This window comes from Serinus canaria, chromosome 5, assembly GCF_022539315.1.
Source record: "Serinus canaria isolate serCan28SL12 chromosome 5, serCan2020, whole genome shotgun sequence".
Lineage (NCBI taxonomy): Eukaryota > Metazoa > Chordata > Aves > Passeriformes > Fringillidae > Serinus > Serinus canaria.
In genome coordinates, this window is record NC_066319.1 from 17,957,950 (window position 1) to 17,983,373 (window position 25,424).

General features: G+C 45.8%; 1 protein-coding gene across 10 annotated transcripts in view; it reads right to left on the reverse strand.

Annotated features, from left to right (window-relative positions):
- Positions 1-25,424, reverse strand: part of LOC103824085 (USP6 N-terminal-like protein) — an 83,030-nt gene that overhangs the window by 12,652 nt on the left and 44,954 nt on the right. For 7 of the 10 annotated variants that reach the window (XR_007777707.1, XR_007777706.1, XR_007777710.1 and 4 more), the window contains 12 exons: positions 24,633-24,916; positions 19,493-19,566; positions 18,878-18,963; positions 17,990-18,029; positions 17,186-17,266; positions 9,272-9,379; positions 6,181-6,290; positions 5,548-5,596; positions 4,380-4,500; positions 3,425-3,519; positions 1,830-1,895; positions 353-452 (listed from right to left, as the gene is read on the reverse strand). Coding sequence is in view for 1 of the 10 variants with exons in the window: in XM_050975406.1 (XP_050831363.1) it covers positions 353-452; positions 1,830-1,895; positions 3,425-3,519; positions 4,380-4,500; positions 5,548-5,596; positions 6,181-6,290; positions 9,272-9,379; positions 17,186-17,266; positions 17,990-18,029; positions 18,878-18,963; positions 19,493-19,558 (922 nt within the window). In the remaining 9 variants the exon portion in view is untranslated. Of the gene's footprint in view, positions 1-352; positions 453-1,829; positions 1,896-3,424; positions 3,520-4,379; positions 4,501-5,547; positions 5,597-6,180; positions 6,291-9,271; positions 9,380-17,185; positions 17,267-17,750; positions 17,969-17,989; positions 18,030-18,877; positions 18,964-19,492; positions 19,567-24,632; positions 24,917-25,424 lie in introns of those variants that run through there. The other 3 variants (XR_007777712.1, XR_007777713.1, XR_007777714.1) reach the window with 2 other exon arrangements.

Sequence of the window (25,424 nt, forward strand, 5' to 3'; positions counted from 1 at the left end):
GAAGTGTATTAGTGGATTTACTTGTTCCTCTACAGACTTTTCAGTTGAGCCACCACATAAAAGTTCTGCAGACAGATGGGCTGCTGTCTGTGTTGCCCCTAAAAGCAATTTGTGGGGCATAGTACATAGAAAGAGGCAGCTGGGAGCATTTCAGGTGTGGTTTCTGTGTGCTGAGCACAGCAAGTCAATCCTTGTGGCATCTCCTTTCCTCCCCTGGATAGTGCCTTTTGTGGCCAGCATGGGGCACCAAGAGGCTGGAAGTGACCAGCAAGGCTTTTCAGGTCAGCAGCACATGAGTGGCCCAGCAGGGTGCCACCAGAGCCATAGGGGATGCAGTCAGGTGGGACCTTACTTTTGTGCAGTTTGAGGATGGTGTAAGCCATGGCTGTCAGCACCCGCTCCCCTTCCAGGATGTAGATATCCCACAGCCGCAAGGTCAGCGTGAATGGGGTCTGTTTCAAACACACAGACAAATCACAAATGGGATGATGAAACTGAGGCTGCTGCCATCACTGCATCACCTTGCACCAAATCACACAACAGGGCTAGGCTTTGCAAGTCAGGAATTCATCTAAAACACAAAAATGTCTTTTATTATCTATGGCTTTGCCTTAAAGCTAATGAACTTGGGTGGCCAGGGAAATATTTAAAACCTATCCATGAATGCAGAAAAAAGAGAAACTTCCCTCACAAGCATGCTAGCATGTGGATTCCCCTACCCTGGAGAGAGTACCATCATCTTTCAGCCTTGTGAGCACAAAAACCAACTCCTGTATCCATCCAGATTTCCCAGAAGGGCTATTTATGGGATAGGTCTGAAAGCCCAATGATGCATCACTAAGCATTAAAAAAAAATCATTCATCTGGTGTGCAAAGAAGAGGTTTTCCTTATACACAGGCTTATTTCTGCCTGCTAAAAGCACCTCTGCAAAAGGTTTTCATTTGTGCCCAGACCCAATCTGACAAACAGGATTGAACTGATACCCAAAGTGATGGAGCAGCCCATGCCTCCCACCAAAGATCTAAGCCACCTCACCAACACAGAAATTATTATTAATCCTACTGAAATATTTAGGTTCAAATTTAGGATACTGCACTGACTCTCCAGAGTTTGGCACAACTGACCATTGCAGCTCTTTTACCACAGGCTACTGCAGTTAAAGGGATTGTGCATTTTATGCAGCTTTTAGTGGCAAAAGCAGTGAGCTCCCTCTCGAGGGGAAGGAGCCATCCACTGTTTTTTAGAAGACAGGGCAGCAGAAAATTGAGACTGGAGCACGCAGATGTCCTAAATATTAGCAAGTCTGGACATTGGATTCAAGTCCAGTAAGCACAATGCTGATCCTAAAAATGAAGTAGTCTTGGCTCTGGACTAGCAAATTAGCTCTGGACAAATCAGGGTAATTTTCTCTCACTTCCCCCTTTCCAGTCTCAATCCCCTCCTCTGCCTGCAGCTGCTGCACTGCTATTTGTTGAGGTTTGCACCCCCAGCTCTTCTTCTTTCTATGTTGTCTCCAGAGTCAAAGTGAGGTTAAATGCCTTTGCAGCAGTGCCAGTGGGCAAGAGAAAGATCTCTCCTGACTCTGAAGTTTATACTGCTGATGCTGAGCCCTGCGACTGCTTGTGATGAGGCAGCAGGAATTGGCTTCTCATCAGTGACATGCAGTTATTTTTACCTTCTCCCTTATTAATTTTTTTTCCCTTATAATATCTCATAATATCTCACCTTATAAAATATTAACATCTTCTTCAAAGTATGATATTTACAAAAAAAACCACAGGCATATTAACCACACATGCAAACAGGAGAGCAGCAAAAAAACCCTCACCCGGTCAATGAAACACTGCAGGAACCACTTGGTTGTGTAAATCCCGGTGGTCATCTGCTCCTTGTCCTGGGGAAAGACAGCAAAGAGAGACAGGCAGTTCACCAGGCTGGTTACTGGAGGTTCAAGCAGCTCATAAGGCTTTGGGGAAGGTTAGTTGGTTGGTGTACTTATTCTGGGATCTGGGTGTAGGATGTGGCTGTGGTTCGTCTCCCATCTCCCAAGAAAGCCCCTGCTTTACACACCAGTGTTGAAGCCCTGCTTTGGTCCTTTGCCGAAGACATCCATTGAACCTGGTCCTCAATGTGGCCAGACTTAAGCCATAGTATTGGAAAGGGATTTCTGGGAGAAGCTTTTCTGGCCTAATACTTACTCCAGGGATTTATAAAAACCTTCCAGGAACTCAAACCACTCACTCCTTGCAGACTGCCATTTTTGTTTCCATAGCAATTCCCATGTGACCCTCTTGGAGCACAGTAAAGGCAGCTTTGGAAGCACCACCTCATTTACATGGCATGGCTGCTGCAGGACTCAGACAGCCTGACAGGCTAAGGAAAACTCTTTAAAACCTCACAATCACCACCTTGGTCTAACATTTCTCCATCTGGTGCCCAGTGCTGGCATGTGTGCACAGCTGACATGACCTCTGCTGCAAAGCCAACGAAGCAGTGGGGATGATGGGAAGGGAAAAAAGTCCATGGGATGAATGGCCAGCTCCGTCCTTTGCTTCTGGCTGGTGCTGTGCACCTGCAAGCTTGGAAAGCCTCAGGAGCAGGAGGAATGAGCAGTTTTCTGAGTTATTCCCATCCCCTCCCCTGCCCATGACTATAATAAAGTGAAAACCTAACATGGCTCTATTTCACTTTTACAGCCATTTGCAGCGTGAAGCGAGAGCTGTTGCAGATGATGGTAATACAAGCACTTTTTGCTGGAGATGGGGGCTACCAAGCCTCTTGGGAGCGTAAGAGAACTTTAGGAGTCTGGCCACCGATCAGCTGTTTACACCAAATGCAAAGGGGGGCAAGGCAAAAGAAAAAAAAGAGAGCAGGTGCTGCAAAACAGTGGCCTGGACCTAAGACTGGAGTTGGTGTGCACTGCAGATGCTCCTGCAGCCACCAAATGGGCCTGTAGCATCTGCTAGAGAGAAAAGCAACTGGACGTGCCCAAACAACAAAACACCCAGCAAATCTTATGTGCCTCCTGACTTAAAACAACAGCAAAGCACTTGGAGCTAATAATTACTGAAATAAGACTCCAGACAGACCAGTACCAGCCTCTGAGCCTTGCAGCTGGTGCAAGCACAAAGTCCAATCACACTGCTGGTCCTCCTGCTGCAGGCACTGTAAGCCTTCCTGGCTCTTCTGGGAAGACTACATTTTAGCAGTCCCTCCACTAATGATGATCAGCAAGCAAATGCTTACCATTCACCTCAGCAAGATTTGGGAAACCCATTCAATAAATGCCTGCCTCTACAGCTGAAGCAGTCCTATATGGTTAGAAATATTTTTAGCTGTGCATCTGTTTGGCAGAACACTATATGAACTGCTTTATCATTAAAATGTGGCATTATTATAGAAAGACTGACAGTAAAGAGATACCATGTGCTTCTTCAGTTTAGGGAACAGTTTGTTTAAGATTTGCTCGTGGTGGGCTTGAAACCTCTGCAGCTTCGGGAACCCAGGAATGAAAAAACCTTAACGAGAAAAGACAAGAAAAATAAAAAAAAAAAAAATCAGGTAAGCTCTGCAGCAGTGACAAGGATAGCTTGATTCTCTATAAACTCATCTCTTGCATTGCCTGTTGAAGTTGGCTGAACAGGGTGCCCAGCTACCTCCTTTTCATCCTCCTTTCCAGAGGTCACCCCTCACCCCATCTGGGCAACAGGACCCTCAGACCAAGCCCAGCTGGTCCTTCTCACCCAGCTACCACTGCCTGCCTGCAAATTGGCTTGGCCAAGAGCTCTGCAAACACACCTCAGTGCTTACCAGGGTTCAGAGAAAAGCTGAAGATGTTTGAACGCCACAAGCTTGTTCAGTGCCCTGTAATCTAGTGGGACACATATTTAAGACTGTCCAAAGTTACCAAGCAATAAAGTTTAGCTCTCTGCCCATGAAATAACCCTCTGTGCATGGATTACTGCTAACCACAAGATGAAAAGATCTCTAATGTGTCTGAAGTAAAATAATACATCACACATTTAGTGGAACTACATCTACATTTAGTGTGGATACTCTCGGATGTACTTTCTTTGAGACTTCTTATAACCTTGAGTTAATTGATTGCCAAGGGCAAGGAACCCTGGAGGCAGGACAGCACTTTTGTGAAAGTGCTAATTACTGAACACTAAAGCTCAGGTGGATAAAACTAGTTTTTTCTGATAAGAGCTTGTCTGCCTCCAAGAGTGAAGTTCAGCTCCCCAGTCAGGCTGCACAAGTAGTTAAGCCTCACCCACTTTAATTAAACAAATATATGAGGAGAAACAAAGCTCTACCGACCAACCTGAAGAATCTTCCCTTCTTGTGGCAGACACCCCCCGCCCCAGCCCAGCCTTACCGTGCATGGCGTGGCGCTGGTTGGTGAGCAGCTGTGCCAGTGCCCAGAACGCATCCTCTTCATTCAAGTACATCAGGAGGATGGCTGCAATCTGGCTCATCCCTTGGCAGTAGCTCACTTCCTGCAACAGTCAAGAGGGGCATATGTGCTGCCATGCTGGCAGAGCCTACCATAATGCTAAAGCTCCCTCTCCTCTTCCCAGGTCTGCCCCATTTCAAAGCCTTTACCGTTTATGTCCAAATTCACAGCTCCCATATGTCTGCAGCATCTACCATGTCACTGACTCATGGAGTAGTTTGGGTTGGAAAAGGACCTTTGAAGATTATCTCATCCAACCCTCCTCAGGGACAGCTTCCACCAGACCAGGTTGCTCAAAGCCCCGTCCAAAGAGACTTTGAGCACTACCAGGATAGGGCATCCACAACTTCTCTGAGCAATTATTTCCATGCCTCATCATTGTAGAAAATGTTCTCCTTATGGCCAATCTATCTTTGGGATGACAAACAGCATGTGGCTCCAATGCTGTTTTGCATTCCTTCAGCCATATGAGCACTGAAGTAATTAAACAGTAAATAAATCTGGTAAACATTTATCTGGCATGAGGGAGGCTCCTTAACTAACCCCTTGAGCATCTTCTAACTGTCCCCTCCGGGAGGTGGAGACAGTAGGTTCCTCTGCTAATTTCAGCTTATTCTGCCTGTATCCCTCAGCTAAAAATTACTGGTTTGCTGTAGTAAATAAGTGTTTTCAACAAGGATACCATTTGGTGTAAGACAAGAAGTCAGAAACATGACAGACAGCCAGAAAACTAGTGCTGCTGAAAAGCCAAAGGGCAATCCCTTGTTCTTTGCTGACACTCTAAATCTGCCAGATGTCATTTACCAGGTGACAAAATGAACAAGGGAATGAAACAACTGTGGAAAGATTCTTGTGCTGCCAGAGATTCTTGCAGCTCTCTGTAAAACTCACTATTAGGACTTAAAATTGGAATTACCACTGGCTAAATAAGTTTGTGTTTATTACATATATATATACACATGAAAATATGTATGTCTACACAAAAACACACACATATAAAGCCTTTATTTAAATCTTTACATTATATAGATAAATATATATAAATATATAAAGCACAATGCTTTTCATGTTGACTGCACTTACTACTTACAGTGTTATAAACTGAGTATGCCGACAGGACGTGGAAGAGTGCCTGTTGCCTGGGGAGAAAGAAGGACATTAAAACACCTGAGCACGAGCTCTCCAGCTTCATGAGCTCAGCAGTGCATACACACAGAGAGCAAAGATTCTGAAAATATCCAACCAGCTGGTACTTAAATGCTTTGGCAAGGAGCAGGGCTCACAGAACCAGAAAGCTTATTCCTTGGAGACTTTGTAGGGCAGCCAGGTGTGACTTATCCTAGTGACAAAGTCACTTCATCAAACCTCTCCAACCTAATCTCTTGTGAAGACCCCATCCCTCCCAGACCCTGATGGGCCCACCCTATCATCCCAGCCATCCCAAACCGAGCCTTCTGCAACTGTGAGTCTTGGGGGACAAGGCACTGCACCAGGCTGTTGCTTCGCTCAAGAACTGGGGCTGAGCCTGCTCCAATGTGGACCTCTCTGAAGAAAGAATCAGCAGCCCAGCACCTGTGGGTCACACTGTGTGGTGATGGTTTGAGGAGAAGGCAAGGATATCTTTGCTCTCAGTCAGGGTACTGCTGGCTGCTGGTCCAGCTCATTCCTCACAAATGCACTGCCAGGCCTGCCCATATAAGCCACAGAAGCCTTGCATACTCACTTCACTCCGTAGCGATCCCGAAACATGATGTGGTTTCGGAAGGTGCGGTTAACATCCAAATCTATCTGTTTGATTTCTGATGAAAAGCTCTTTGCTTGCTCTTTCATTTGCTGGAAGGGAGAGGGGCAGACAAGAGGCAGGAATCAGATACCATCTCAGCCTGTACTTCTCTCCACACAGGGAGAAGGCAGGATTCCTGCATCAGGAATGGCAGCTAGGGAACGACACAGAGCTATCCAGAGCAGGGGACATTGCTGTCCTGCAGTAAGCAATGAACTGCAGCCTGGAGGTGAGCCCCTGAGCCCTTGTCTGTGTTGCTGGCCCAGGGAGAAGGGGATGACCCCACACTCACATCCTAAGACAGCAGCAGCTGCCAACCCAGCCTTTGCCCATCTTCCAATGCAGATACTCAGTTTTCAGAATCTAAAACCTTTACAATTCAATCCCACTCTCATTTATTTTGATTTCTTTGCCTGGCTGGCTGTCATAAAGTATTGAGAGCTCTGTTGATCCTTAAGGAACCAATACACAGATGTACGCAGCACTTTCAGCTTTTCAGAAGCTCACTCATAATAAAGTCCAAACTGTTATGACAGACTCTGTGATCTCCAACTACTACTTTCCCTGAAGAACGGAGTCATTTTTGGTTTAAGGAGTTTCCACCAGAAAAGCAGTCCTGGAACATTCTCTTGGATTGGTACAAATTTTAAGAAACTGGTAGAGTCCAGAACAGAAGCTAAACTCAAAGCCAAGAATCCCCATGTTCCCCCCAGGCTGGCAAATCATTTAAGGCAGCATCACACAGAAAAAGGATTTAAGTCCACTGCAAAAAAATTCAAAATGAAAGTTCAAGACCACCTCATCCAATTGTGCTCTCAGAGCCCAAGATGAAGACGCTCCATGGACAAAATTCACTGCAGTCCTATCTGCAACCCACTGTTCAGCTCTGAACTGCAGGCAAGGACCACTATGCTATAGCTAAGCATCTCATCTCACAGCCTTTAGCTGCCACCAGTGATCATGCCCTCCTCCTTTAATGTCTCCAGGGTTAACTGCAGGAAGAAAATAAATTTTGTGACTATCTTCAGGCACACTGAGATTCACCAGCAGGTTGGAGGCACCAGAGATGAGCAGCAAGCCCAACTTGCCACCCAGCGTCAGGACCCCTCCTGCTCAGAGAGCAGACAAAAAATAGAACATCTGCACAGATACTTATCATCTGCTCCAGCAGCTGCCATCCCTGTGAATACTTATCAGCCTAACACCAGGTGCCTCCAGGCTACTGTTGACCTCCCAAGGTGGCCACATCAGCTCTGGGGAACATCAGAAGGTCATTAGCACCCACATGTGTCCAGCATAGCCAACACTTTGGATGATCATAGCATCTTGGGAATATTAAATCCAGCCTTGAAAGCAGCTGTATGGAGGAGCAATAGTAAACCATTTTGAATTATTGCCTGCACAGGACAAGTGAGGATAAAAGTGGTGATGGAATGAAGATCTGATGAACATAATTTCCCTGCTGTAAATAGTGTGGTCTCTGTATCCTATGGCTCCTTGCCCTCTATAAAGCAGACAGACTACCTGAGAGAATATGACTATTCATGAGCTCTGGGTCATTTCAGTTCAAATTTTCCTGCTAAAGGCCCTCTTGTTTTCCCTGCCAGAACAACACAGAAATTTCCCAAAGTAAATACCCTACTTTGGGTATTTTTAAATCATTGCACATGAATGGCAGGTAGGTCACACAGGACTTTGTCAACTCCATGCACCAGGAGGCTTTACTAATTGTACAGACATTAAAAAAGAAACACAGGATGGGTTATTCTCTTTTTTTCCGTAATGTAAATAACCTGGGGGCGCCACAGATGCTCTGCTGAGCTCATTAGCACTGTGAGTCCTGCAAGCTGGTGGCAGAGCAGAGGCTGGAAAGCTGGAAGTCCCATCCCAAAGACCTTGTACAAAGCAGTGGGTAAAAGCCAGGATGCCTCTGCTCTGCCCCATGGCCAGTATGTTTCTCCTGCTGCCTTCTCAAGCTCCCCTCAAGCCCTCTGGCTAGAGCTAACAAACCCCAGGGAGGCAGAGCATGTAGGCACACCTACATGAAAAGCAACCGTGGAATGTCCCATGGTAGCCTACAGGCTTTTGTGCCATGGGTTACACCCCAGAGAGAAATGGGGTGGCCTTGGAACCAGTTCCTTCAGGACACAAGTCTGAGGCTTAGTCCCTTCTTGAAAGCAAAACCCCTCATTTAGGACCTGCACTGAGCCTCTTCTGGAGGAAATTAGGGGAGAGCTAATTACTAGCGGCAGGCAGCACTAAAGAAGAGGTAGATTAAGATGATCTTGTGGAGGGTTTGCATCCAGCAAAGCCTATTAGCCCTGAAGCTCCTGTTTATCACAGACCCCTCTGGAGCACAGATAAACTCCTTGCGACTTTCATTTGTTTGGATTGCTTCCCTGCCTGTGCAGCGCAGCTCTGAGGGAGGGAGCACAATTTAAATCTGCATGCTGGGAGAGCCTCCTTATCTGTGCTCACTGTGGTGAGCCCAGCCTGCCTCCCCCCAGCCCCTGCGTGTGCCTCCATCCCCGCGGCACCTCACCAGTAACATCCACTGTAATGAGTGTTAGTGTCATCCTGCTTAATAGGCAGAGATTTTTAGAAACACCTGTTGGAAGCAGCACTCAACCTCCTGGCTCTGAAAAATAATTGTCTCCACAACACCTTGATCCTCACCCTGGTACATGATGCAAAATAAATCATAACACGGGCTTGGAATATAAGTTAATTATCCACCAAAGGCTTCCATAGGCTGCCAATGGAAAGCTACCCCTCACTCTTCCCTGCATCTATCTCTAAAGAAGCAGTAACACTGACAGCAGCTTTGCTCCCAACTTCCAGCAGAATAAATGGAAGCATCATATTATAGAAAGCAGCCAACTAACATGCTAAAAAACCCCAGCTTAATATAAACTCACGGACAAAGAGTTGAAACCCTTTGCATTTTCAATACTCATGAAACGAGCTTCATCAACCAATCTAACCTCCCTATCATCCTTCTCCTGCTATCTTTGCCAGGTAGAGCCCATACCTCATATTTTCCTTCATTCTCCTTCTTCATCTTCTCAACATCCAGCAGAAGTGACCAGACCTGGCCTCGCACCTGAAGCGGGATCCCTTTGTACACACGCCGGCACATCTGCAGGGAGGAAAACATGTGCAAGGTTAGCTGGGTCCTTCTGGTGGCAAACACATTTTCTCCATGGTTTGCTGCAGCAGATAATCAGCCATCTGAGCAGACACCCCAGGCAATTACTTGCTCTCCCTGTGCTGGCACAGAAAGGGCATCTCCGATCTGATGGATGAGTGAGTATCTGCATCCATCAAAGACAACTACTCAGTCAAAATCATAGAACCAGAGAATCATAGAACAGTTTGGCTGAAAGGGACCTTAGAGATCATTTAGTTCCAAGACCCTTGCCAAGCACAGGGACATTTTTCACTACACCAGACTGCTCTTAATCCCATCCAGCCTGAACCTTGAACATTTCCAGGGATGGGGCATCCACACTTTCTCTGGACAACCTGTGCCAGTGCCTCACCCCCCTCACAGTAAAGAACTTCTTCCTCACATGTAATCTAAACCTGCCCTCTTTTAGTTTAAACCTGTAGCCTCTTGTCCTATCTGCCTGTGTAAGAAGTCATTTTCCTTTGTTTTTACAAGCCTCCTTTAAGTACTGGAAGACCACATTGAGGTTTCCTCAGAGATTTCTCTTCTTCAGGCTGAACAACTCAACCTGTCTTCATAGGAGAGAGGTCTTTGTTCACTTCATCTAACAGATGCTTCTTCCCTTTTTCTTGTCATAAACCCCCCATTAAATTTCAATGGAAAGCAGAAAAGAAAAAAAGCTTTTTTTTTTTCCCCATTGCTGAGTACTTCCATTAAAAGAAAAAGCTCCATAAGAAAGAAAAATATCCTTTTCTGAATACTTTCCTTCCTTTCATTCATCCTACCTGTGAAATGCCTTGCAGTACACTACAAAACCCACAGTAGCACTCCTCCAGATTCCTGAGGAATCTTGCGTACATTCAGGGACCTGTGGCACATGCCCAAGCTCCAGCCATGGAGGATATTTATGTTGCCTTATGGTGCTCTCTCAGAACCAGGCAATTCCATGGGAAGGGACAGAGGTGCCAGATTTCAGTCACGGGAATGAGCTTGGAGCTGAGAAGGGCAGTGCCTGATCAGGCAATCAACTGCAGCTACTGTCACTGCCTGGTACAAGTGCATCCAACCACCTTCAAAATCCCTCTTCTTTTTCCATAGGGTGTTCTCCCTCATGCAATTCAGGCTGATGTAAGGGAAGAACTGCAATCCCCAGGAAAGCACAAGATCCTAGTAGAAGGTTTTCTGGATGTGGGCCTGCCACTTTGCTATTGCCACACCCAGCTGGACACCTGCTTCTCTTGCCTTTCCTTTCAGACTCACCTTGCACCACCAGCTCTTTTATTTCCAACCTGACTTTTGAAGGTCAGCCTCTCACAAAAAGGACATTAAGACCTCAACCATGACACTGTACTGGCTCACGGCCTCCATGAACACAAACTGATACTCCTCATTTTCTTACTGTCTTCATGGCAGCATAATGTCTACTGAGGGCAAGACCCAGGAATGGTGGTCCTTGTCCCAAAGATTTACAAGACGAGGAGGTAAGACAGGAGGTGGGCTTCAAGCAAACAGGCTAGGGCACAGCAAAGAACTAACACCACTATCCCAGTCAAAAAAAGTATGTAAAATATCTCTGTAGTCTGTAGGACCAGGAGAACCAGATGTTTATGAGAATGCTTTTCCATTCCATTACAATAAATATTTCAGTATTTCTGCTGACAGAGAAAGTGTCTGCAACGTATCCTGATCCTGAAAGTGTGATGGACATTTAACATTTAAAACGCCATCCTCAGAACTCCCCAAATGCTTGCTGTGCCCCAAGCATTGCTTAGCACCAGCTGTGAAGGTCCAATGCATAGCCAGGATGAAATCCTGCAGAAATCCTTTACCAGATCCTGCCTTTCCCTCTATATGCACCAAATAAAAGCTGCCCTCCAAAAGCAACCTCACCAGCAAGACATGCCCATGGAAAGCCACCATCCTGTTCAACTGCATCCTGCATTTCAAGTGGGACATCACTAATTCACCATCTGCACACCCAAAGGCTCACAAAAGGAGGTGCTTCTAAGGACAGCAAACCTTCAAACCACGTGGGGTGGATTCATCCCCATTTCCCAAGAGTCATTAAATCAGGATGAAAGAAGTGCAATGCATCAAGAGACACAAAGCAACAGGATTAGATGAACCACATCCCCAAAGTAGGAGGTGCACACAAAAGGCTGGCTCCTGCAAGCACTCACGCCTTTATGAAGCAAAAGCTGAGGCAGAATCAAGAAACTCGAATATGTACTAATTCTGACAAGAACACTAACTCAGAAAAGATTACTTATTTCCAGTGGATTACAAGAGACTGACTGACAGCTGCCAAGGCATATGATGATACTCAGGCCTGTGGGAAGGAAATAATTTTATTTTGAGTTCTCAGAGCTGGTATTGTTGTACTTTAATGAGTGCAGCCTTCAGTGGCATATAGTAACGTCTCTAATAATTTTCTTTGCACAAGTGCTAAAGGAACGGGGAGGTACAAAACATGCTGAGATGGAACTAAAACGAAATGCCTCCCTGTTGTTTACCCAAGGGCTTTCCTCCTCCCACCACCTCCAGACATGAAAATGATAAAACCTTAGAGCTGTGAGTCACCCAGAAAAAAATGAGCAACTTTTCTTCATCACAAAACTTGAAGGAAAACAGGGAAGTTACCATACATGCGGTATTTATGATGGGATGAAAAGACAGAGGTAAGGCAGCACATGATCATAACTCCTGTCCCACATGACAGTCAAAAACAACCCTCAAGGTCACTCTCTTTTAAACCACTCAGCCCTTACAGATGGGAAGAGAGCACCTGGATCATGTCCCATGCAGGCAGACAGACCAGTGCACAGGCAAGAAGAACAAACACCATTCTGCTTCACAAAAGGAGATGCTGGTGGTTAAAGCAATAGTTCGAGACACCGTAGAAAGGCTGTGCCAGCCAAGGACTGAAACCACAGGGTCTAAAACTTGCTCCAGGTTTTGTCACAGGATCATCTTCCCTCTCCAGGCTTTAACATACAAAGCTCATGGCACAGAGGCCATCATGACCCCATCCCTATCTCTCCCCTGCCCACATATTTTCTCTGAGGTAGATGGGATGGGGAAGACAATGGAAGTACAGATTTGAGCTCCATCCTCCTGCATCAGCAATCTCCTCTGAGAAGTACCAGGTCTTGAATATGAGGGATGGAGTCACATGGAGTCATTGCCTTTAAAGACAGAACATCTTTTTGAAGTAGTAAAGACAGTGAAATTAAAAAATATTTGGGAGAGGTGGGTTGATTTTTGAAGCAGAATATACACATTGCAGTTGACCTTCACACTTTGGAGTCTTGTCACTGTTAACTTCTCAGCCATGTGCATGGATCACCAGGAAAAGACTGCAGGAGCAATGCCAAGATTCTGGGTATCCATGGTAATATCTCTGACACCTTAAAGTGTTGGAGACATATGCTGGCTATATGGAAGGGCCTGAAAGGCATATCACCTTCCTCAGCTCCTTTAGGACTCAAAGAGTGATCCTTCCAAAGAGAAAGGACTTCTTCACATCTTCTACCAGTGATGCACCAGAGGAACTGAGCTATGCAAATACTCACCTGGAGTGGAGGATTTCCTATGAGTACCACGAAACCTGCTGACTGATGATATGGTTATGCAGGATGCCTGGCAGTCTGGACATCAGCACACATGGCTTTCTTTCCATACGGTTAATGACTGCTCCCAACTCAGTTGTTGTGCCTGCAGCTGGAGCCTATGCAGCTATTCCTGATGGGGTGCCAGCAAAGCAGGGGCAAATTTAAATCCCAAAGCTGGCGGGCCATGGGCAGGCATTTACAGTTATTGCCTAGGCTACCTTTGGAGGAGAGGAAAATGCTACCTGCCTTTCCAAAATGGGGAGAGAGGAGAAAAAAAAAAAGGCAAAAAAAAAAAGCAGGCAAAGCCACCTAGCAACTCCCAGACACAACCCCCTTTCCTTCTCATGACATTTGAGGCAGGAGATCTGACTTCAGCCAGCCCTGGCACGACAAATGTCTGCTAGCTGTCCCTGGCATTAGCAGACTGTTCACTCTTGGCGGTTGTGTCAGTCCATACAGATCCCCGATTCATCCTAAACCGCTTTGCTGGCATGCACTGGATTAAGTGCTCTGCACTCCCATGACCTTAGCAGAGACAAGGCTTCCCCCCTGCACAAAGGCAGGCTTTGCCTAAAAACCAGACATCTATGACCAAAGACATCCCTCTCTAAAGGTCCCATTCCACATGGCCAGCAGCAAGATGCAGCTTGCAAATGATGCAGAGGTCATATCCTCCTCCTATGACGGATGCTTCTGTCTGAAATCCATTTCAGGGCTACGATGAATAAATTATCCCACTGTTGCAGCACACACAGCACAGCCTTTTTTATCAGCAAAACTGTGCTGCCTGAAATGTGCAGATTCTTACAAGGCACCAGCCATTTCCTAACCTTCCCAAGCAAAGGCAGGCTGGTGTTTAAACTTGGGTTCAAATCAGCAGTGAAGAGGGAGACAGACCACGTGAGCATCCCTGTGTTGAACCCTGAATAACACAGTTTAGTACTTCTCCGCAGGTTTAACATACATTAATTCTGCAAAACAATGTCATCCTTTCATGGACTCCTTTATTTTTGTGCCCTTGTGGAAATTCAGCCAGAAAAAAGGCACCATTGCATCATTCTAACCCCACCCATATGAGGAATTGTGCTGAGTGTCACTCTGCTGATCTTGAAATTAAATCAGATTGTTACAAAATGTGTCTAGAACAGAGATGGAGACAGATCTAAGGCAATGATGAGCACAGGGAGCCGCAGGGCATTACTTTAATTAAGATAATCTTATTTGTTGCTCATCCTGAAACAGGTTTTGCCAGAAATTATTTCAGTTCCTAGCCAGGCCATTCTAGTCAAGGAACTGTGAAAGGTCCCACTCTTTTTTTCAGCCTTATTTCCAATAATCTGTGACAGTCACAAGACCCAGACTGCCATCAGCAGCATGCAAGGATGCACACAGGCTGCAGGTGGGGGGAACAAAAAGTCAAACCTGCTGCTCTCTGGTGGTGGCTCATGCCAAGGGTCTGAAAAAGCTGCTTTCTTGCCCACTGACAGGTGGCTGCTTTGGGGTCAATGCCCTGGATGGATACACAACCTCACTCCTCCTGCTGACATTTCACAACACAGAAGATGAGACAACAACCTAAGCCTCAATCAGATCCTAAGATGATGTAAAACACAAAGGCTTGCTTGCTAAGTCCCTCTTCATCAAGCACTAGATATGATCAGATGTCTGCCAGCTCCAGCACATGAACAGGGACTGAAAAGGTTGGCCCTTAAGTCCATGAAGTACCAGTCTGGAAAATAAGATGGGTTTCTACATCACTCAAGCAGAGTCAAAGTCAGGGCAACTTCCCTGTGAAACTGCTTGCGGCTCCCACAACAAGATTTTTTTCCCCCCTCTAATAAAGCACAGCATATCAAAATTAACATCAAAAGGAAGATTCTTGTTTCCAATAAGAGGATTTTTTCAAAGATGACACCTTAGTCATTGTTAAAATAACACAGAGTGGCTGTCTTGTGACATTTGAGTTTCTATCATGTCAGCCAAGTGGTGAAAACAAACTTGAAGGAAACATGCAATGCAGATGTGGCAGCCTGAGAGCTCAGAGAAGGAACAAAACCAACCCATTCTGCTTTAGAAAAATCATATCAAGGGCTTGTCACATTTACTCTAGCTAGAACAAAACACATAGCCTCTGACATGACTGTGATCCCAGCATAAGGTCCTCGAAATGCCACAGTTGAACTGCATACGGCTGTGGCAGCAGGAATATCTGAGTAGCTTCCATGCTCCTGACACAAGAGCATGGGGTTTCACATCTAGGTGTAGGATACAACCTGATTTTACTTTTTTTTAATTAAAAAAAGGCACACTTCTTTTATGCCTCTCAGCATCTTTGCATTTAACGGTGTGTGGCTGCTACAGACCTTACAGCCTGCACTAGCCTTGGTGCCAGGCAATGGGTGTTAGGCTGGACAGGACTGAAACCAAAGCTCCTTTCTACTCCCCAGGGTCACCAGACTGTTCCTTCCCCACTTGGGGCCAAGCACTGCTTCTCTCTTTGCTGGGAGAGGGGATGGCCATTTCCGGTCTCCCAGCATGGGACAATGCCACCTCTGTGTCCAAGAGTCATCGACCATTTACAGGCTGTTATTCATAACATCCTTTATTCTACTACAAGAGCTTTCTCATTTTCTGACCCAAAGACCCTCAAAACCCACTTGCCAGTCTGACCCTTTGCCAGCCAGCAGATCTGAGTGACATCAGCTACAGTGTGCTTAACACACCCGACAATTATCAAGGGAAATCCAAAACAGACAGGGATCAGAGATTGCTACTGCTCCCCACCACTCATGCTGGATCCTGCCTGTCCTCACCACCTGACCCAGGAAAGCCAAGGTGTTCTAAAACCACTCATCATTACCCACCACCAAACACCCTCCAGGAGCAGAAGGAATTCCTTGTATCCCGCTGGAATTTGGTGGTTTACCCACAAGGTCACTAACCAATTAGTGCTAACTTCTAATTAGAAAGAACCAAGTCACAGGAGGACCTCTGATTTTGCCTGTGGAGCAGCACTGATTAAACAAGTAATTAGAATCACCCTAAAGAGAACAGAAGAACTATAAAACCCCAAGCCCACCTCCTCCCCATCCCTGCTGTCATTAAGATGATTTTGTTTCTGGTTTTGTTTTGTTTTTTTTGAAGAGTGAGACTACAGCTGGTCTTTGCCAGGCTGAACTGAACATGACTCCTGACAACTGGGCAAGGAGAATGCTCTGCTCAATGTTGTCCCCACAGCTATGCAAATATTCTTCAGATATTTCTTTCTACTTTGCCTTTTAAACCAAGCTCAAATTTCTCCCAAGGACTCCCAACGGGAGCTAGAAGCAGTCCAGCCAAACACCCCACTCCTGCTAAACACGTAGGCTGCAGAGGCCATGGCAACAAGGCAATGCCAGGCTTCAGCCCTCTGCTGTGCAGAGTGCTGCAAGCAGGGCAGGTCAGACACAACACTCCTCTCCTTACAAGACCCAGCAAGGGTCTTGTCATTAGGTTCAAAGGGTTTTTTGTTTCAAGAGGTTTGTAAGAGGAACATATAACAGATACTATTTATCAAATGCAATTCAGTTTTGAAGTGGTGTTTGGTACAGAGTTCATTTTAACACCAAAGCCAACACAATGTTGGTGTCTCCATCCTTGATGTCCATAGACAGGTGTACACAATAAGAAGCCTAAGTGGCTTCTCACAGGCACAGCTAAGAGCAAAATACAAAATCTAAGCATTGTTCTAGACAAATAATTCTTCCCCCAGGGAGAATTACAAGGAACATCAACTGGCCTGTATCAGTCACATCTCCCACATCATTTCCAGGAGGTGGAAACACAGAAGCAACTGCTGGTGTGCACTGCACTCTGCTCTCACAGGGCAGGGAGCCAGCAGGGCACATGAACATCCTTGCTGTGCTCCTGCTTCCACAGGTGCAAGTGCAAAAATGGCAGCAGCATTTAAAATAACCTTTTTAAAGCCATGTAAGCCAGAACAGGACTTTTACCTCGACTGGTAACCCAGAAATTTCTAGGAAAGCTTTAAAATATTAAAGATAACAAGTAGAATCAGGCAATATTCCAGAGATCTCTGTTTTTTTTGTCAAATTTTTGAAAGCCTGACTCATCATAAGGATCCATCACACCCACCCTTCCAGACATACACTCTTTTCCTCCTTACCTTGTCACTGTTCCTGTATTTGCCCCACTTCTTCAGCATCTTAAGCCACTTGTCCACACGTTCTATTTCCTGCTGTTTTTGCTGGTGCAAGGGAGAAGAAAAGACAAATTTAAGAAAAAAAGGCCCCAGGAGATGCCTCTTGGAAACACAAAACTTCATCCTCTTAGGTTTAAACTTCTATGTGAAGACCTCACATCAGGGATGGGAATAAATCCACAGGTACGTGCAGAATTTCAGCACTTGGTAATTAAAAGCAGCATTGGTGAAAATGACAAGACACACAGGCTTAACATAGAGAAAGCATTCCCAGGAGTAATTCCTGACAATAAAAATCTTTGCAGGTCCAGCTAGACTCAAATCCTATCACTGTATCAGATCAGAAGAAATGTGATTCAGTCCAATTTAGCAGGATTCTACCAGAGGACATGCTCACATCTCAGGGGACATGAGGATGGAAGTGATGGTTACCTACAACTTCCACCATCTTCCCTTGCACATGCAGTCCCCTTTACGAGCCACAGCTGCTGAGCACTGTGCCAAAGCAGAGGGAAAAGCCCAATATTACCTTAAGAGGTGCTTTTTCAGTGCCATGTGGAGGAGGAAAGTTGTCTGACCAAGCAAAATAAAAGCTCCAACAGCTGGGCATTGTGCAGAGTCCCCACCTCTGGGCGAGCAGCAGTGACCAGTGGGTGCTGGCTGCCTGCTTTGCTCTTACTTGCTCACTTGTTTCCTCAAAAAACATTCCCTCCCCAGCTGGTGTGAAAAGGATGCCACATCCATGATGACAGAGCTGGCAGCTCTCACCTTCTCCTCCAAGGCGGTGCGGGTTGGCAGCTCCTGCTCGCTGGAAAAGCAAGGGTCACTGGTTACTCCATGGGCATGAAAGGGTATGGGGAGCACAGGGTGCTGCAGCTCATGGACCACCTCAGACACTTGAGGGGGTATGTCCTGGGCACTTTGTGCCCTTCCTACAGCTGTCCCCAGTATGAAAGAGGCAGGGGAAGCACCATCCAAAATCGCACCACCCAAAAGGAGCTCCAGGGGGTAATCGAGCACTGGACATAACTAGAAATCCTGGGCACATATCTCCTCTTCAGTACACACATGATCAGCAATTTAAAGGGTGGGGAAGCAGAATTTCTAGACAGCAATTGCTTAAAACCTTCCTCCTACACACAGAACACATACTATTGTAACTTCTGTTAAGAATCAGAATAAAAATAGTTCTTTTTAAGCATTCTTCCCAGGCACAGGGTATGTAATTCATGTGTGCCTTTGTTAGGATGGAGATTTCTAAAGGAAAGGTTTCCTAAGGGAACCGAAGATGATCAGCTATCTTTTCTGGTCTCTTCCTATGCCTCCCTGAATCATCAGGTGCAAACACAAGCGACTCTCCCTCTGTAGCACACCACGGAGGCACAGGAGCACCAGCCTGCACCTTCTAACGCCAGGCTCGTGGTAGGAAACCATTTCTGAGCCTTGTCTTGCAGCAGATTCAAAGCATCAGTGTCTGCACATGCACAGCTGAGGAAGGAGGCCCATTTAGTCTTTCCTCCTGCATTTGAGATTGATCAAGCCAAGCCACAGAGCAGCTTATGGGAGAGATGCTAGGCCAGTCATGCTCAGTGCAGAAGGATGGTCCACACACACACACAGAGATCAGAGAGGAAAGGAGAGGCCAGAAGCACTTACTGCAGGAATCCAAACCGGTCTGTAACTTTGTAGAGTGCGAAATCGGCATCTTCCCACTGGTCAATCTGAGCTCCTTCCTGTCTGCCCTGAAAGCAGAAAGGACACCTGTGAGCTGGTCCCAGCATCAGGAATGCCCCAGTGCCTGCATCCTGCACCCAAAACCTACATCCCTCTTTCCCGAATGACAAAAAGCACAGAACCAGGAGAGCAAAACCTGCACTAAAGAGCTAAATTAAGACAGAGAAAAATGCCAAGTTCAGCCTATCCAGCATTCCATGTGTGCCTCTGCCAGAGGCTGGGAAAAGCTGTACATTGGAAAAAATAGTGTTGTTGGGTATAAGCCATCCTGGCATCCTGGTGTTAAGGGAGCGCTGAAGCACCAGAAGCTCGGTACCTTTCAGTATCTATGCTGAGCCCACATGGGACCCTCAGTAAACTCCAGGGATGTAGTGAGATGGGATGTATAAGAAGGGAGAGCTAGCATAAAGTCTAATGGCATGAGGGTTACTGGGGCAATGCCTGCAGGGAGGCAAAAGTTCTTATTTGATGCATTCCTAATTGATTAAACAGCTTCAGCCCCAGCCAGCATGCTGGGGAGAGGCACGAGGCTGGTACCTTCTCATACTTGGCGACGATTTCTGCTTTTTCCTGGGCTATTAAAGACTCTATATCCTTCTTCATATCAGAAGCTGTAAGGGAAAAAAAAGCAGGAGGGAGGGGAAAGGAGATAAGTAAATGTGTACACAGCATGTGAAATATTTTAGGAAAGCACTAATACAAAAAACGTTTGCTGACAATTTTAGCTTCCAGCCATATCCCACAGCTAAAATTAGGCTGAGGTTGCACAGCCGCTGTACAGAGTTTGTGGAGCTTGCCTGAACACAGCAGGACCGCCAGCTCCCTGCTCTGGGACACAGCCCAGCCCGAGCAAGGGGGGTCTTGCCTTTGTTCTCAGGCACACACATGGCAGTGTGAAAGACATGGCTTTTCAATCGAGACACGCAAAGCAGCCCCGGAGCACTGGCCCAGCACAGGACAGACGCCAGCCAGGCGCTGCTTGGCACAGCAGCCACGTGGATGACAGCAAACCACTGGCTTTGGATGGGAAGCCAGGAGATGCTCTGTAGGGGCATCCAGAGGCAGATTTAACATCAAAGACGAAATTGAAACAAGATTTTGCCTACTGAAGTGTGCATGAGACAAGTGAATTGGCCTCTAGGTGATTACCTTCTGTATACAACTCCAAAAGAAAACAACACAGCAGCAAGATGTCCCCACCTATGCTGAGAAGGACCAGTCTTGGTCTAAGCAAGACCCAGTTTAGGTCCCTGGGGTCTGTGCCCACTGCTCTGCTTCATCCCATACACATACCTATGAGAAAGGTAAGTTCCCACATCAAACACAACTTGAGTGTTGTCCTGTACAAGCCAAAGAAGCATCCTCCCTCTCAAGCCATAACTAGTTCCTTATTCACCAAAGGTGGAACTAACACACCAAGGAGAAAATGCAGACAGACAAAAGGAAGGGGAATCCCCCCCAGGGAAGGGAGTTATATAATCAGGGCTCTTTCATGACCTGTTATCAGACAGCAGCAAAGGCATGGCACCACTTCACACATCCATTCAGACACTGGAAAAATGCAAATTCTTCAAATTCATACGAGGAGTGGGTGTATCTTCCCCTCTTATTGACTCCACAATCAAAACAGAGCAAGGACAGAAATATTAAAGTGTATTTTGCTCTTTTATTTTTCCAAGTTGCGGCTCCTACTTCAAATGTGAACTTTGATCAGTACATTTTAATCACAGCTTAATTTTCCATGGCAAGGTCTGAGTAACTGTCTCACAGTGTCACCTAATACTTCTGCATCTCCTCCTTCTCACATCTCCTGTGAAACTTGTAAGCAATTTCACTCCCCCAATTCTGACTTTTTTAGAGTTGTTGTTGTTATGGGGCCAAAAAAATTCCAATGATGTCTTTTACATGCTGCTAAAAATACAAATATTCTGCAGGCTTCAGGGGAAAAATAAACTGTATGTCAGATTAAATGGGCAATTTTTCAAGACACTTATAAAGTGAAAACTATTCTGAACATCTCTGACCACACTCTAAGAGAATAACAAAGGAAGAGCAACTTGGTACCATGGGAGGATTTACACAGCAAGAACATATATATTTTGGCATTCACCTCTGCAAAAGACTCTCTACAGCCAGAAACACCAGACTTGTGCAAAGGAGCCAGTTTTTAATCTCATTCCTGGAATATGCAATATTTGTTTTCTCTTCCTATAAAACTGTAAAAGACCAAATTTAGGAAAAAACTTGAAAGCAGAGAAAATGCTTGATGGCAGTGGGAAGGATGGAGATGGCAAGCAGCTTCACCAGCCTTGGGGTGTGACCACAGTGCTGCTGCTTGGGAGAGCACAGAGACCGTGATGCGCTCAAAGAGGCGCTTGTCAAAATACTCTGGAGAGGGAACAGAACATAGCTCAGCTCTGTAACAGCAGATATTGAATAGGGTGCTTTCATTACTTAATTCTGCATGTGCTCAAACTCCAGAGTAGTTTTGACATCATGATGCTATATAGCCTTTGCTTGAGGGAAATGACACCTTGTATATGTGGAAACCACCAAGATTTATTTTCTGAAGGATTTGATAAAACATAATTTTTTTACTTGATGAAAACAGGCCTCCTATAAATAGGAACAGGCTGTACTGTACCTGCCATGCTTCTTCATTTACCTATGTATGACTGCATACTTTCTCTTTTTCGTATACCATTCAAATTACTTTCTCAATCCTGCCACCCAATTTTCTCCTAAGAATACTGTATTTTCTTAGCAAAGAGATTTTTTTCCCATGACAAACACACAAGATGAAGCTGCTATGAACAGGAATAGTAAGAAAATGTGAACTATGCAACAATGGTATTAGATAATTAACTAGGATACAAGCAACAGAAAGCCCTTAACCATGCACATTTAAATTCAACCCCAAAACAAAGTTATGAACTAGCTCCTTTTAAAAAGAATGAGTTGAAAACATCCACAATCTGTCATCTCACACTAACACTTGCAGCTTCCAGTCTACAATTTAAGGAAGTAAAAATAAAAACCAACTACAATAAGCCTAAAAATGTTTAATGAAAATGCACATTACTGTCTACCCACATTGAACATTATCTAGCTATCAGCAAACCTGAAATAAAATACACAACTTTTAAATGAACGCAACCTTCCTTGAATTAATTCACCAGCTGGAATCTTAAATATTGGCAGCAAGAAGAAAGTATCTGCATCAAAAATCCAAGACTTCATGTCAAAATTGTTCTCCATAAATCAGATTTACTGTTATACCCTTTCCACAAGCCCCATATTTTTCCAGTCAGATCTGCCAAGCTCCCATTGCCCCACATGGGATAGCACCCGCAGGACCTGCCTGGCTGAAAGAGGGGAACCTCTGTCCACCAGCCAGCAGCCCAGTTCAGCAGCCCTGCTCACTGCCCAGGAGAACTGAGCATTTCCCATGGCCCAGCAGCAGTGCTCCTTATGACACACCCCAGGACATACACACGTCCCCTGTTACCCCCAGCCACAACACCATGTCTCACACTTATCAATTCTTCAGCAATCACCCTGCCAGTACTTGACAGATGGGCTTTTGAAATGAAAATATCAGCAAAATCTCTTCTTAGGAAACACAGCATAGCAACATGTTCTCAGATTCAGCCTGGATTTGAGAATATTCTGGAACCCAGTTTTTCAATCTTTTGTACTGTAGAACAGTATCTACTCAAGCCATTTGAGATTAAGACTACATGTTTGTAGTTGGTTTCTATTTGGTGGAAGGTCATTGAAAAAGCAGAAATGGGTTTAGGTGAATGTGTGCTCTCATTCTGACTATGTCCACTTAACTTTAAATAGAGACTGCTGCTAGAAGAAGAAAAAAAAGGCAAGTTTTGACACACCATACTTCACTATCACTCTGGCCTCTATCAGAGTGAAACTACTGCTGTGGAATAAGGTGAAAAAGGTTACTTATTACAGTCACACTCACCACTGCTGAAACACAACAAGTCACCGTTCCTGTTTCATGTTCTAGTTTAAAAGCACATTTAAACACAGCATTTTATGTCTTTAGCCATCTATGGTACCAGCCTGCAATTTTTGCTTTAGAGGAACAATTTTAAAAGAAAAGCATATATATCTCTACAAGTGAAAATGCTTATATATCTCCTGAGAGGCAAAAGCCTCTCACAAGGTACACCTGCAGTCTGCACCACCTCCCAGAAAAGCACTTTGAAAGCTACTACTCTCTTGTAAAGCTTCTACTAGTTGTAACAGTGACTCACACACTTGCACACCCTGGAATAATCCTGGCCATGCAGTGAAAGCAACTAAGGCAAGCTGTGAGAAGTTGAGTAAGCCCCATCACGGCTTTTTAAGCGCATGAAACAGGCACCTTGACATCCTTCAAACCACACAGGCGAAGGTCTTGAAGCAACATGCCCATCCTGGCTGCTTGGTAGAACATGGGGGGACAGTCAGCAGCTGCAAGCCAAGAGAAGCCATCATCAGAGGCTCTTTTCCCACATGCTCAAAGCCTTTTAGAAGCAAAGCCACAGCGTTACACCACTGCACATACCTACCCTGCATGGCCAAAGCGATCACGGCTTTGGGACTGCTCCACCACAGCCTGAGGAAACCTCAAAGCCCCCCAGGGAACCCAGGAGGGGCTGTGGGCTGTTACAGGTGGGCACAGGCATGCCTGGCTCTGTGCCCATGAGGTGACAAGCCAAGGAGGAAGTGATGGCCACATGCTGCTGACTGCAGGCAGAGCCTTTGCTTTGTGAGAATCAGCCCCATGCAGAAGTCAGACTGCTCCTGAGGCCATGGTGCAAGACAGGCCAGCATCCCCATCTCCGGTGTTGTAGCTGCTGCAGCATTTTTTTACTAGACCCCTGAATTTCTCCAAAATGGACAACACATTCAGTGCACTTGCATCAAGGACTTCTGCTGATCCCCCTGTGCAGATTCTCTCTCATTAACAAACCCAGACTGCTAACATCCTGACCAGCACCAGCTTCAAAACACTTCACTGGACTGTGCATCCCTGACCTTAGCTCAAATTCGGCACACAATTACATCCCTGCCACCAGAAAGGAAATCAAAACCTGCACTCACAAAGTGAATTACAGGTTCAGGAATGAAATTACTATCAAGCAGGATGAACCAAGATACAGGAGATCCTGTTTGCATATTTATTTCCTTGACTACAACCCAGGAGAACACAAGTAATCTTTTTTGTTTGTTTGTTTTAAGAGCATAAGGAGCACTAAGTCAGCTGAATTGCAGGAAGGTTTGTTTTAACTGTCTTGGGGCCTTTGAAAATGACTGCCCATAGATCACTTAGGATGAATCACAGATTTGCTACAGAAAATTCAAATGATCTCCTGTCCTAGTAAACTTGCATTGTATTTGAAACTGCACTGGATAAAACCACAGCCAACTCCCTCAGCAGAGGTAGTGGGAACACCAAGAGAGAACCTCCACTGCAACTCTGATGCCACCAGCAATACCCCAACAAACCAGAGCATCCAGCATCATTGTAGATAAGATCCTGTGACTTATTTAGCACGTGTAACCACCATATTTGACAGCTCTCAGTGTAATTCTCATTTGCTCTGGAGCCAGTTTATGAATTTGGAGAAGACAGGATGAAAACACAACCCAGCTCCATGCAATGTGCCCTTACCTGAGCCTTGTATCAGGTGCCAAGATTCATCAGTTCAGCTGGAGTAGTCCACTCCCCTGAAGGCATCTACCTGGCAGGAGCCAGTTGTCTCTGCTGCAGGGTGGTGAGGACCCCCAGTTGCCACAGCCCACCAGCCAAAAGCCTTTTGGCTCACCCACACTGCCCCAGCTTCACGTGGCTGCTGTCCTCCACCCTCGTCCTCTGGCACGTGAGAGCTCACCACAGGTGACTGGTTGAAGAGGCAAGGCACGAGGCAATCCACACTCTTTTGTCCCCCAGGCTCACTACAAAGGAAATAAGAAGTTGATCAGTTTTCCAGTTCTGGCACAGCAAAGGCACCATCCTTTACCAACACAGGGGTCTTTGAACACAGAGGAAAGGAAGGTTCCTTTGGAGCTGGTGGGGAAGGAATGGGCTGTAACTACAGGGCACACAATGGCAGAAAGTAAAGTACTTGTATGCATTGCAAAAAAACTCCTGGTGTGGTTTTTCTTGCCATTTTCCACCCTGGTTAGGTCCCAGGGTTTCCCGTGAAGGTCTCAGAGCCCAACACACCTTCATACCAGCAGGCATGTGGCGCTGGTAACTCAGCAGGCAGAAAATGCCCCCTGCCCAAGCCAAAAGCAAGTATTGCATTCGACTCCAGCTAATCGAAGATTATGTTGCCCCCAAGAAGGGCTGCAATGGAGGGTTCAGGCCATTCCTTCAGGACTTGGGTCAGGTTAAGCCCAAGACACATCACTGACTTGCATGGTAGAAGAGCTGGCACCAGCTGTGCCACCTGAGCCACCT